The sequence below is a fragment of the Aythya fuligula genome, chromosome 9, assembly GCF_009819795.1.
Source record: "Aythya fuligula isolate bAytFul2 chromosome 9, bAytFul2.pri, whole genome shotgun sequence".
Classification (NCBI taxonomy): domain Eukaryota; kingdom Metazoa; phylum Chordata; class Aves; order Anseriformes; family Anatidae; genus Aythya; species Aythya fuligula.
In genome coordinates, this window is record NC_045567.1 from 678800 (window position 1) to 689693 (window position 10894).

Genomic DNA, 10894 nt, shown 5'->3' on the forward strand with positions numbered 1-10894 from the left:
ACACGAACCCGTGTCTTTCTAGAAACACCGCCGTTTCCCTCGGTACAAATGCAGAGAGGTGACCAGCGGTGCCTATTTCTTGAGGTATATTTGTAATCCAAGCAGGACCGCGAACGGTGGTCCCGGGGAGCGGGTGTGCATCTGCAGCACTGCCCGCGTGTCCTGTGGGTTGTGCCAAAAGCAGACTGTGCATCGCCCGTGGGTCGTGCCCACAGCACACTGGGCATCACCCGTGGGTCGTGCCCGCACCGTGTGCCTGACTGGGGGCTGCGCCGTGCCGCGGAGCTGGACGCTGCGGGGCCTGTCTGTGGACCGCCCGCTCTCTCCCGCTCCTCGGCCCGGGCCTCCCGGTGCCGCCCGGCCTCTCGCCGGCAGCAACCCCCCTCTTGGGGGAGAATGGCCCCGTTTGGACAAAATCGCAAGGGTTTCCCACGGAAACGCCGCGCTCGGGGCGCCGCGCCGCGGGAACCGCTGGCTGATTTGGAGCTGCGCAGCGTGCACGTGTGCACGGGTGCAGAGCCGCGGTGCGGGTGTGAGCGGTGTGCCCGTGTGTGCACACGCACATGGACGTTTTGTAACCGTGCCACGTAACACGTCCAATAAAACGGAGTGCCCCTGTCCGTGGGAAGAGCGCTCGCAAAATCTTTTTTTCCTTCAGAGCTCTAGCGGTAAAACGCACACCGACTCTTCCAGCCAGCAGGTCACTCGAAATACTCTGCCTCATACCAGCAGCATGAACCGGAGGGGGGTCTTTCAGTCCCCTCCTGCCTGCTGGAAGTGGGCTCCGCTCCGGGGCTCCGGCTCCGCGCCGGGGCTGCAGCCGAGCGGGGCGCGCTCCGGGCTCCCTGCGCTCCAGGAGGCCCTGGGCCGAGGCCGTGCTCGCAGTTTGCACCTCTCCCAACTTGCTCGCGAAGGACCAAGAGCCCTGGGAAAACTTACAAAGTCGAAGCCGTTTAGCAGCACGGCCAGGAAAGCAGTAAATAAAAGTCCCAGCGTTTCGTGCGGCAGTCCAGGGGCTGCCACTTCCTTACAGCTAAAAAAAAAATAAAAATAAAGGGAGATAAGCAGTCGAGGCCAGCGCAAAGCGTGGGTCCCCATTTCACACAGGGTCTGCTTTAAAGAAGCTAACTTTGTGTTATGAATGCCGGGCTCGCCTTTTGAAAAATTCAAGTGATCATTCACAAGCCATTAAAGCGACCTGAAAGGCGACTCTTTCGGGGGGGGGGGGGGGGGGGGGAATGGAAGCGCCCGATCCTTGTTTTGCATTTAACCTTCGGCGGGCGAACGGCGCAAGCACGGCCAGGGGCTGCCGTGCGTGCTCCTCGGGCACCTCACCCGAGTGGGGACAAGGCAAACACACTCCAAGCACCCCAAACAAAGCCTCCTGCTCCCTTCCGGGAGTTTCTGCTGCGCTGCTCTGCCTCGATCCGGGAGCTCCCCTCGGCGCTGGGAGCTTCCACGGGTGCGGGAGCCTCCGCACGTCGGGCCTCGGCAGTCTGCGCGGAGAGGGGCCGGCTGCCGGCACGGCCTGCCGCGGGGAGAGCTCTCCTGCCTCTAAAGCCACCGAGCCACGGAGGAGGAGAGCACCCCGACATCATCTCAAGAGCCAGGCTTTAAAGGCAGAAATGAAATAACGAAGCCCTTCGAGGCTGGAGAGCTGGGGATTATGTATCTCCCCGCAAGCCTTCGCGAGGAAATCCGCACAGGGTGAGTGAACTGCTGAAGGAAAGTTGGCTCTGGCGAGCGAAGTAGTGCAGAAACAGACGCCAGGCGCCTCGCAACCTCTCTGCCTGCAAAATACCCCTCTCTCTGCCGGGGATTTCAAAGCACTGCTCCACTCTCCAGAGCCAAGTGTGCAGCACAAGCCTGGCGTGGACTCGAATTCTGCATCAGCAACTGCAGCCCCAGCGATCCTCGGTAATTCAGAACATATATGGGACGGCGAGCAACCATCATTGCCCCCTCCGACCGTCCCCCCACCTAAAAAAAAAAAAAAAAAAAAAAAAAAAAAAAAACAGCAGCAGCAGCAAAAACAGTAAAAGGCTCCTTCATGCTGTAGGACGCTCAAGCAAACCTCAGACCAAAAGTTTAAAAGAATGCTCATTACCCAAGTGCTCAGATACACACAAGTACAAATCTGTGCTAAGCGACCACTAGGGACCCTACACAAGTTCAAAGAAACCTGCAAAACGCATCTTTAAAATACATCGCCCACACCACGTCTCTCCTGGTTTATTTTACAGTGGGATGGTTCTCACTATCTCTAAGATTTTTTTTATTATTATTATTTTTTAGCAAAACTCAGGTCATTTTTCAAGAACTTCTGCCTGGTCTCGCAGGAGGGACTTTTTACCCGAGAGCTTTGCAAAGAGCAACGTTTTCGGCGCGTTAGACAATTTTTCCTGCCCTTTTTAAACCCACTGGCTTACATTTCCTCGAGCACCAGCACTTTCTGCCTAGGTCCCACCGGTCTCGAACTTTTCCTGTCTCGCCAAACCCTGCAAGGTGGCGCTCTTTTCATTGAAAACTGATGTTGGGCTTATAATAATATTTTGCAGAAAGTAAAGTTAAACCTAAGCCTTCCCCCGGGTGCTGCAAAGAGCAGACGGCGATGCCGAGGGGACAGCAGAAGGGCTCGTCCCAGCAGCACTAAGTTTTTTTTTGTTTGTTTTGTTTTTTTGTTTTTTTTTGGGGGGGGGGGCGGCGGAGGGGGGCTTTGGGGCGGCGAAAAATCGCCAAGGGACGGCCGAAAATGTTCCAGACGAAGCAAAATACTTGCATGATTTTGCTGTAAGACAGCCGGGCTACACTCTGTCTGGTTTACAGACAGAGCTAGGAAGCGGCTGCATGAATATGAACACAGCCCCGCTTCCTCCGCCACCCCCTCCCCCTCACTAGCGGTTAATATGCCTATTGACTCGCTGTACACATAATATTTCTTTAAAGAAGCTGTTAAAGTGTCATCTTGGTCTACTGGAAGGTCAGTCCGTGCAATTCACTCTATGACATATCACAAGCACTCGCAGCTTTAGCCAACCTCATGATTTGTGTTGTCTGTTGATATGTTGTCTGCTTAATGGGGCGATCATGCAAGCTACAACCAGGAACAAAGCCCAACAGTTCCAACAACCGTAGCTAAGTTAGTGGAAGCAGTACAGCTTGCAAATCTATCAAACTAAACTGCAAGAAAGACAATCTGATTTAGAGAAAAGGCGTTCTGCTACAGTCATTAAGCACAAGTAATTTAGATTTTTTATATTGTCTTCTCATTTACAAATTTACTGTATCAACGCCAGCCAATGGAACGAATTTCTTAAGTAAATGAGAAATAAATAAAAGAGATAGAACGATAATCAAATTACATAAAATAATTCTTATCCCCTAGATTTATTTTTTAGAAAGCTATTAACACTGGCAAGATTATAGTAATAATAATAACATAACATAAGAAGTAATTGATTTAAATTAACATCACGTTTTAAGGAATATCAGCAAAAGAAAGAAAAAAATAATAAAAATAAAAGGAAAAAAATATATACCCAAAAACAACAACGGCCTTCGTGAAACAGTGCTGTACTTTTTGGAGTAAAGGGCTCAGGGAAAGTCATGAATCCACTGCCTGAGAATTAGTTATGGTCATAAATGCTTTAAATTAAAATAGCAACCAAAATCTCCTCTGTTTTAAATCTCCTAATATATGTTAGCCGAATTAATTTAATTTAGAGACCCGATCTATGCAGATTCATGGGCAGTGCATGGAGTGGAGTGAAGCACTTCTCGTGTAACAATTCCCCACATTAATATTTATGTAGCATATGCAATCTATTTCTGTTATTTTTATGGTTGTTATTCTATGTCTGCAAAGGTCATTTAAATTATACTGCGGCCGAAAATTTGTTTCATAAATTTTGATATAAATACTAATTACACACTATAGTAATGCCAGCAGGGATCCTTTCATTTATCACATTTATATCACCTTCGCTGTTTTAGTGATGACATAATGGAAAGCAGTGAAAAAGTGGGACAGTTTTATTCTAATATCCTAAAGCTAGTTGGAGTTGCAGCAGGTTGACTGAGCGAATAAGAATTCCTACCACAAATCATGGGATTTAAGAATCTTTAATAAGGTACGAAATGTTACCAAACAGTTCTGTAAACTAAATTTTACATACCAATTCTTCTAGCCATAAATATTGAATATCTTGTAACATGTATAACCGGACCTTTACATGCGGATAAATATGGAAATTAGGATTTATATACATTATGTTCTTGTATTTGCCAAAAGCAACGGACAGATATAGTTTATATCTTTTTTTTTTTTTTTTTTTTTTTTTTTTTTAATATCATTTTACATAAACAAATGTAACAGTTTGACACGCAGATCCAGGATTTCACTATACGAATTTCTTGACAGGACGTGTAACAACATTTTACTGCACTACTTAGACTGGACTTTGGGACGAAATGTTGCACTTTATACAAAAAAGCACATTAATATCAATAATATTCTGTTAGAGCGACGTTTAGACTGTAATAATACAAAGTAATTCACATTTTGGTACACATTTACTAGAACATTCTTGCCATTCAGTACAAATAGTTGAATTTCTACCTTTTCCCTCGGCCCCCCCCACCTCCGCCCCACCCGCCGCCGCTCCCGCCCGCCCTCCCCTCCCCCCACATATATGCAAAGACCACAACTCCACACATCCCCGTAGTCAACTGGCGATATAACTATGTACAAAATCAAACAGTACATTTCTGTTTTCTTTTTTTATGGGTTTTGTTTCCTTTTTTTTTTTTTTTTTTTTTTTCCGAAGCTAATAATTCTGTATGTACAAGGGGACGGGGAAGGCCGCTGCCCGAGCAGACATGCAGTTGGAGAGCTCTAATCAGTGGTTTCCAGTAAAGCCTTAAACGGTTGGCATTTGCCCTGGTAACCTTGTCTTCTTTAGGCATTCTACTAACCCCTTTCGCCTACCAAGCCTCAGAGCACAGCGGAACAGTCCGAAAGTGGGGAAAAAAAAAAAAAAAAAAAAAAAAAAAAAAAGGAAAGAAAAAATAAAGACAAAAGACAATTAAAAAAAAAAAGAAAGGAAAACAAACAAACAAACAAAAAGAGTCTTTATTTTACTCAGTCCTGGGTCTACTGGCAGCATTTTATTTTTGTTTGCCTTTTTAAAAAAAAAAAATCTGATTTCAAAGTGTTCATTATTTTTGGAGTCTTTTAAATAGAGTACTGGTTTGCTCGCTTGGGGCTTTTTTTGTTTTGTTTTGTTTTGTTTCGGTTAGAGATTTCTTATTTTTTCGCTTTAGCGTTTTAAACGTACCATTCGTTAAAATTTGATGTAAGCGTGCTGTGGCTGGACGTGTGGTGGACTGCGGACGAGGAAGGGGATAAGGAACTGGTGGTCTGGTTTTCTGTGGATGGCGACACGATGGTTGGAGGGGTGGAGGACTCGTAGCCTGAGCTGGCGGCGGGAGAAGGCTGGGACCCCTGCGAGGACGATTCATGGACCTGCAAAAGGAAAAAAAAAAAAAAAAAAAAAAACACATTAAAAATAATAAATAAATAAATAAATAAAATCGGGCAGAAATCAGGAGCGGAGGCTGCCCGAGGCCCCGGCGGCAGTGGCTGTGCGCCCAGCAACGGCTCCGGGGCCCAGGCACCCCTTCGGGGGCTCCTCGGGGGCTCCCCCCGGCCTCACGGGCAGCTCTCGGGGGAGTTTCGCGCATCTCCCTCCTCCCTCCCCACGAAAGACGCTGCCCCAAGAGCTGGGGGCTACAAGGCCCGGCCTAGCCTTGAGCTATCGGGCGGGGCTCCAGGCCGGGTCCCCCCCCCCGCCGTCGGCCGGGCTCCGGGGCCGCGCTGTGCCTCCAGGGCCCGGCAGCTCCCGGTGCCCCCGGCGGCCGTGCCCACTGCCCGCCGCCCCCGCCAGGCCCGAAGGGGTTCCGAGCCCCTGCGGGGCCAGAGCACCGCACGTTTCCACGCAGCGCCCTCCCTCCATTTACCTTCATGTGCTTTCTGAGGGAGCTGGGGTGCGTGTAGGACTTGTCACACATTTTGCAGAGATAGGGCTTGTCGGAAGTGTGCACATGCATGTGCTTTTTGCGGTCGCTGCTGTTTGCAAAGCGCCTGTCACAGCCCTCAAATTCACACTTAAATGGTTTTTCACCTATTGCAGAGGGAAGGGGAGGGGAGGAGGGGGAAAACGGATCTGATTAAGCAGGGCCGGCCGGCTCCCTCATTGTCCCCATCGCCCCGCCGGACGGGAGCCCAGGGCTCCATTTCAAACACTTGCAACTTTCTAAGTTCAACAAGGCTCGGAGCTCAAAACCCTTCCTCTCTTCCCTGTCCCATCCGCGCTCCTGACCCCTCTCAGCGCCCTTTCCGCAGGGGCGGGGACCTGGAGGGGGCAAACAACTTTTCCTCTCTCTCTCTGGCCGGAGGGGCGAGTTTCATTCGCAGCCCCAAGTCCCGGGCACGTCTGCCTCCTTGCAAGGCTCGCAGAGCAGGCATGCTGGCATTTCCACACCATCCTCAGCGTCTAGTTTCCGTTTTTATAGCCCATTCTCGTGATATTTTACGCTCCCACCCACCCTAGCCCACTCCTCCCTATTTTCTCTCAATTTCGAAAATTATCCGGCCGGGGAATACAATGCAAGTGCAGCCCCACAAACCCTCAGCGAACCCACTCGGGAAAGCGATGCTGGCTTTCGGCGCTCGGGGGTGGGAGCGGGGCTCTGCGAGCCGAGGGCAGCGTCGCCACCTCCCGCGGCTGGGAAAAGTTCGCCGGGATCCCGCCGCCCGCTGCCCGCCTCCCGCAAAACAATGCCACGCTACAGCGCTGGCCTCGGTGTATTTCCAATCGTCCTCGGAATTAAATATTTATCAGCTCCCCGGATCGCAGAGGGGAGACGGATAAGCTGCCTGGAATATTTTTGCACGATTTCTCATCGCGCCCTGGTCCAAACCGCCGAAGAACTATTAATTAAAACATATAAATTTACCAGGACAGGTCGCTGCGATTTTTTTTCTTTTTCCCCTGCCCTCCCGATCCCACCAGCAAATCGCCTTTCTAACCCTCCGCCTTGTCAGGGATAATTCGCTTTTTGTTGCTGTTGCCGGCGTGGCTGTGACCGAGTTCGCTTCGCGGCGAAGTCTGCCTCTCCGGGAAAAACCCGGAGTGTCCCCGGAGCACCCCTAGCCCCGACCCGCAGCAAAGCAGCGCCCCGGCCCCTCCAGCCCGGCCCCGCGTCCCGCTCCGGCCCCGGCACTCGGCGCTTCCACTCGCAGGCAGAAAAGCTACAGAGAAGATTACCGTACCTGTATGAGTTCTTTTGTGTATTTTGAGATTCTCTGATCTGGCAAACACTTTGCCACAGCCTGGGAAAGGGCAGGGGAAAGGTTTTTCACCTGTGTGGACTCTGATGTGATTTACAAGTTTGTATTTGGCCTTGAAAGGCTTCCCTTCTCTTGGACACTCTTCCCAGAAACATATGTGATTGGACTGCTCGGGTCCTCCAACGTGCTCCACGGTGACATGAGTCACCAGCTCGTGCATCGTGCTGAAAGTTTTGTTGCAGGACTTTTTAGGGTTTGACAATTGCTCGGGTTCAATCCACTTACAGATGAGTTCCTGTTTGATGGGCTGCCTCATGTAACGAAAGAAGGCCCCTGCTCCGTGGTGGGCTGCCATGTTCATGTTCATGTGGCCGTAGCCGTGCAGCTGGGTCGAGGCATAGTGCTCGGAGCGGGGGCTGGTGACCTGGCCGTACTGGTCGGGTCTGCCGTACATGTCTCCGGAGAAGCCCAGGCGCATCTGCCCGTTCACCACGTTGGGCGAAGCGTGGCTGGCGGCTTGCTCGTGCAGCCCGGGGAAAAGTATATGTCCCGCGGCATCGCTGTGTCCGTGGGGGCCGGCGAAGCTGCCGGCGGCGGAGGCGAAGAGGCTGTGCTGGGCGCTGGCGGCCGCCGCCTCCCCGAAGCCGCGGTTGCGGAACAGAAAGTCCCGGGTGGAGTTGAACGCTGCGCTGGAGTAGGAGCTGACGTGGGTCGGGTGGTGGTGGTGCCCCAGGGCCGCCGCCGCGTAGCCGGGAGCCTGCGAGGTGAAGGCGGTTTGGCCGGCCGAGGCCAGCTCGTGGGTGCTGGGGTTGATTTTGAAGGCGCCCATGCCGTCGGCGAAGGGGTTGATCCCCAGCCCCACTTCTCTGTCCGTGACATCGGCCGTGGAGTGGTGGCGAGACGATCCGAAGGTAGTGACTCCTATGGCGGGATACTGCGGTCCAGCATCCAGAAGCATCTTCCCAGCGTTGATGCAGCAACCAAAAAAAAAGCACGCGCGCACACACACAACGCGGAGAGAAGCAGCAGCAGCAGCAGCGGCGAAAACACCCTCTTTGGAAAGTCAGCGACGATCACCACCAAAGCAACCACATCAAAAACACCCCCTTCGGCATCAGCGAAGGGGGAAAAAAAGGGGGGGGGGGGGGAGAAGGGGAAAAAAAAAATCAGAGGCTGGTGGGAAAGGAGGAAAGAGATCTTCGTAGTAGCAAATAATAAAAATGTGCCCCCAAAAATATTCCCTGTCTCTGCTTTGACTTTTCAGGGAGGTTTAAGTGGGGAGGGGGGGTCGGGTGGGCTCAAAAATAAACTGGCCGCAAATAACAATAACGGAGAGAAATCAACGCGGGCAGGAAAAAAAAAAAAAAAAAAAAAAAAAAAAAAAAAAAAACTTCCTTCAGTGATTTTTTTGGCTATAGGAATGCTGCGAAGTGGCTGAGAGATTGTTTCTCTCTCCTCTTCGAGCTTCCCCACACTCTCCCCGATTTTTTTCTTTTGGGGGCCTTTTTTTTTTCTCACTCTGAAAAAAAAAAAAAAAAAAAAAAAAAGGCGCAAATCATGCACAATATTGTCTTTTGCGGTTTATCTTCCTGGGGAGAAACTTTCACCTCCTCAGCCGGGCGGTGAACGCGAGACTGATAGCGGCAATCATTCCTGCAGATAAATGAATTGAAAAGACGACACCGGCCCCCCCCCCCTTGATGAATGGGAGCCGGGGGCGGGGCGACGTGCGGGGCTACGTGGCCGCTCATTGGCCGCCGCCGGCTCCCCCTTCCTCGCGTAACTCCCCCCGGCCCCGCCAACGAGGGGCGCGCACGGCCGCCTCCCGCCGCCCATTGGCCCCCGCGCCTCATCAATCGCAGGTATTGTGAGCGCCCTGACAGCCCCGGGGACGAGCAGGGCTTCCAGGAGTAGCAACTTTAAAAAAAAAAAAAAAAAACCTTTTTCTTTTTTTTTTTTTTACGAAAATATTTGCAACGCATCTTTTTGTGTGTATATGTGCAAGGCAAAAAAAAAAAAAAATCTTCCATCGTTGTCCCGGTTCCTCTTCATCCCCGTCCCTCTGTCCCTGGTAGTGGTGGTGAAGGGGATGTCGCGGCTGGGCAGGATTTCTAAGATCGCTGAGCAACTTTGTAGGCTTTGAAAAGGGGAGTCCTGTCGTGGCTCGCTCCTTTTGATGTTGTTGTTTTCCTCTTGCTTAAAACTGCAGCTCTCCAAGAGTTGGGTGCACTTGATTTGATTTTTAAACGCCAGGCGTGATTTCTCGGGGTAGCTGACTCTGTCCTTCCATCAGTTTTCTGAAATAAATCTTGTTTTCTGCACCCATCAAAACGCAGGTGGGTGAGAACTCTTAACTTTCTACTTTTGTTGTTGTTGTTTCGCCTCTTTTTTTGTTATTTTCTTTCTCCTTTCTCCCTCGTTCTGCCTTTCTCTCGCTCTCTCTTTTTACGGGAACTTTTTCATTCAGGTAAAACTGTAAATTTTCCAAACCTACATTGTGTCTCTTCCTGTTGCATGAAAGTCCCAGATAGTTTTTTATTATTATTATTATTTATTTTTTTATTTTAAAAAATATATATATATATATTTAAAATCCTTGATAAGAGCAAAGTAAATTTTCTGACATTCAAACCTTTTCTAGTTCACAAATCAGTCATCCTTGTCACAGATACTGAAATTCCTCAACTTGCCACACCAGGACAGTGGAAAAAGCAGGCGGTGTCTTTGTTGCTGACCAGGCTTTTGATCGCCAGAGAAAATTTACTTACCTTCAGATGAGTGAGCAGAAAAAGAAATAACACTCCCTTTGATTTAGTTAGAAAAATGCAGACATTTGGATTCAGTGCAAACATACAACACTTGGTTGTTTTCTAGATGCAACCCTCGATTAACCTGTCTTTTCCCAGCTCAAAGTCTATTGAAAAGCTGCGGATAGTTCTTTTTTGTTCTCGCCACAAAGAGCCATTGACTATATATTAAAATGATTGTTGAAAGGTAGAAGTATGGTATTTATAAGCAGAAAACCTCTGTGACTTAATCAATTAAGCTAAGCAATATTTGTACCATGTTTTAAACGATGTTTAGGCACCGACAAAAAAGGTCTCACAAAACTTTAAAATATATACTTGTTTGCATACGTATGTATACATACACTTATGTATGTGCACGCCTATATAAAACCGGCGAATTATTTATTTACTCGGTCGCCTGCATATTCATTAGGTCTAATTATTTTATAGTAACAAAAACACAAAAAAGCTCGCTAAGAGTCGAAATCCTTCAATTTCGACTTTGTTCAGCCCTTCACTTGGTTTATTCGCAACTAAATCTGAGTCCCTCAAATTCAGGGTGGCAAACAAAGAAACTTTAAACTCATCCTGTGAGCTGAAAGGCGCTGGGAAGCAATCCGCAGCTTCCAGGTACTGGGCGATCAGATAAGCAGCGACACTGCGCGAGCACTTCTCGCTTGAGAATTGCATAATTTCAGGAGCCATTAAAATGGCCATTGCCTAGAAAACAAACAAACAAGCAAACTACAACAAA

At 49.4% G+C, this 10894-nt stretch overlaps 1 protein-coding gene across 1 annotated transcript; it reads right to left on the reverse strand.

The window, feature by feature from the left end:
• Nucleotides 1-5145: 5145 nt before the first annotated feature.
• ZIC1 (Zic family member 1) lies at nt 5146-8309 on the reverse strand. The gene is made up of 3 exons (XM_032193706.1): nt 7334-8309; nt 6019-6182; nt 5146-5524 (listed from the first exon to the last, which is right to left on the reverse strand). The coding sequence occupies exons 1-3, from the start codon at nt 8307-8309 to the stop codon at nt 5327-5329; spliced, it is 1338 nt and encodes a 445-aa protein (XP_032049597.1). The 3' UTR covers nt 5146-5326.
• Nucleotides 8310-10894: the final 2585 nt, after the last annotated feature.

Bases quoted from the DNA above. Each gene is read 5' to 3' on its own strand.
- ZIC1 (XM_032193706.1), bottom strand. From the start codon at position 8,309: ATGCTTCTGGATGCTGGACCGCAGTATCCCGCCATAGGAGTCACTACC. The intron at 6,183-7,333 runs GTACGGTAATCT...CCTCTGCAATAG, and splicing joins ACACAAAAGAACTCATACAG to GTGAAAAACCATTTAAGTGT. The intron at 5,525-6,018 runs GTAAATGGAGGG...TTCCTTTTGCAG, and splicing joins CCCTCAGAAAGCACATGAAG to GTCCATGAATCGTCCTCGCA.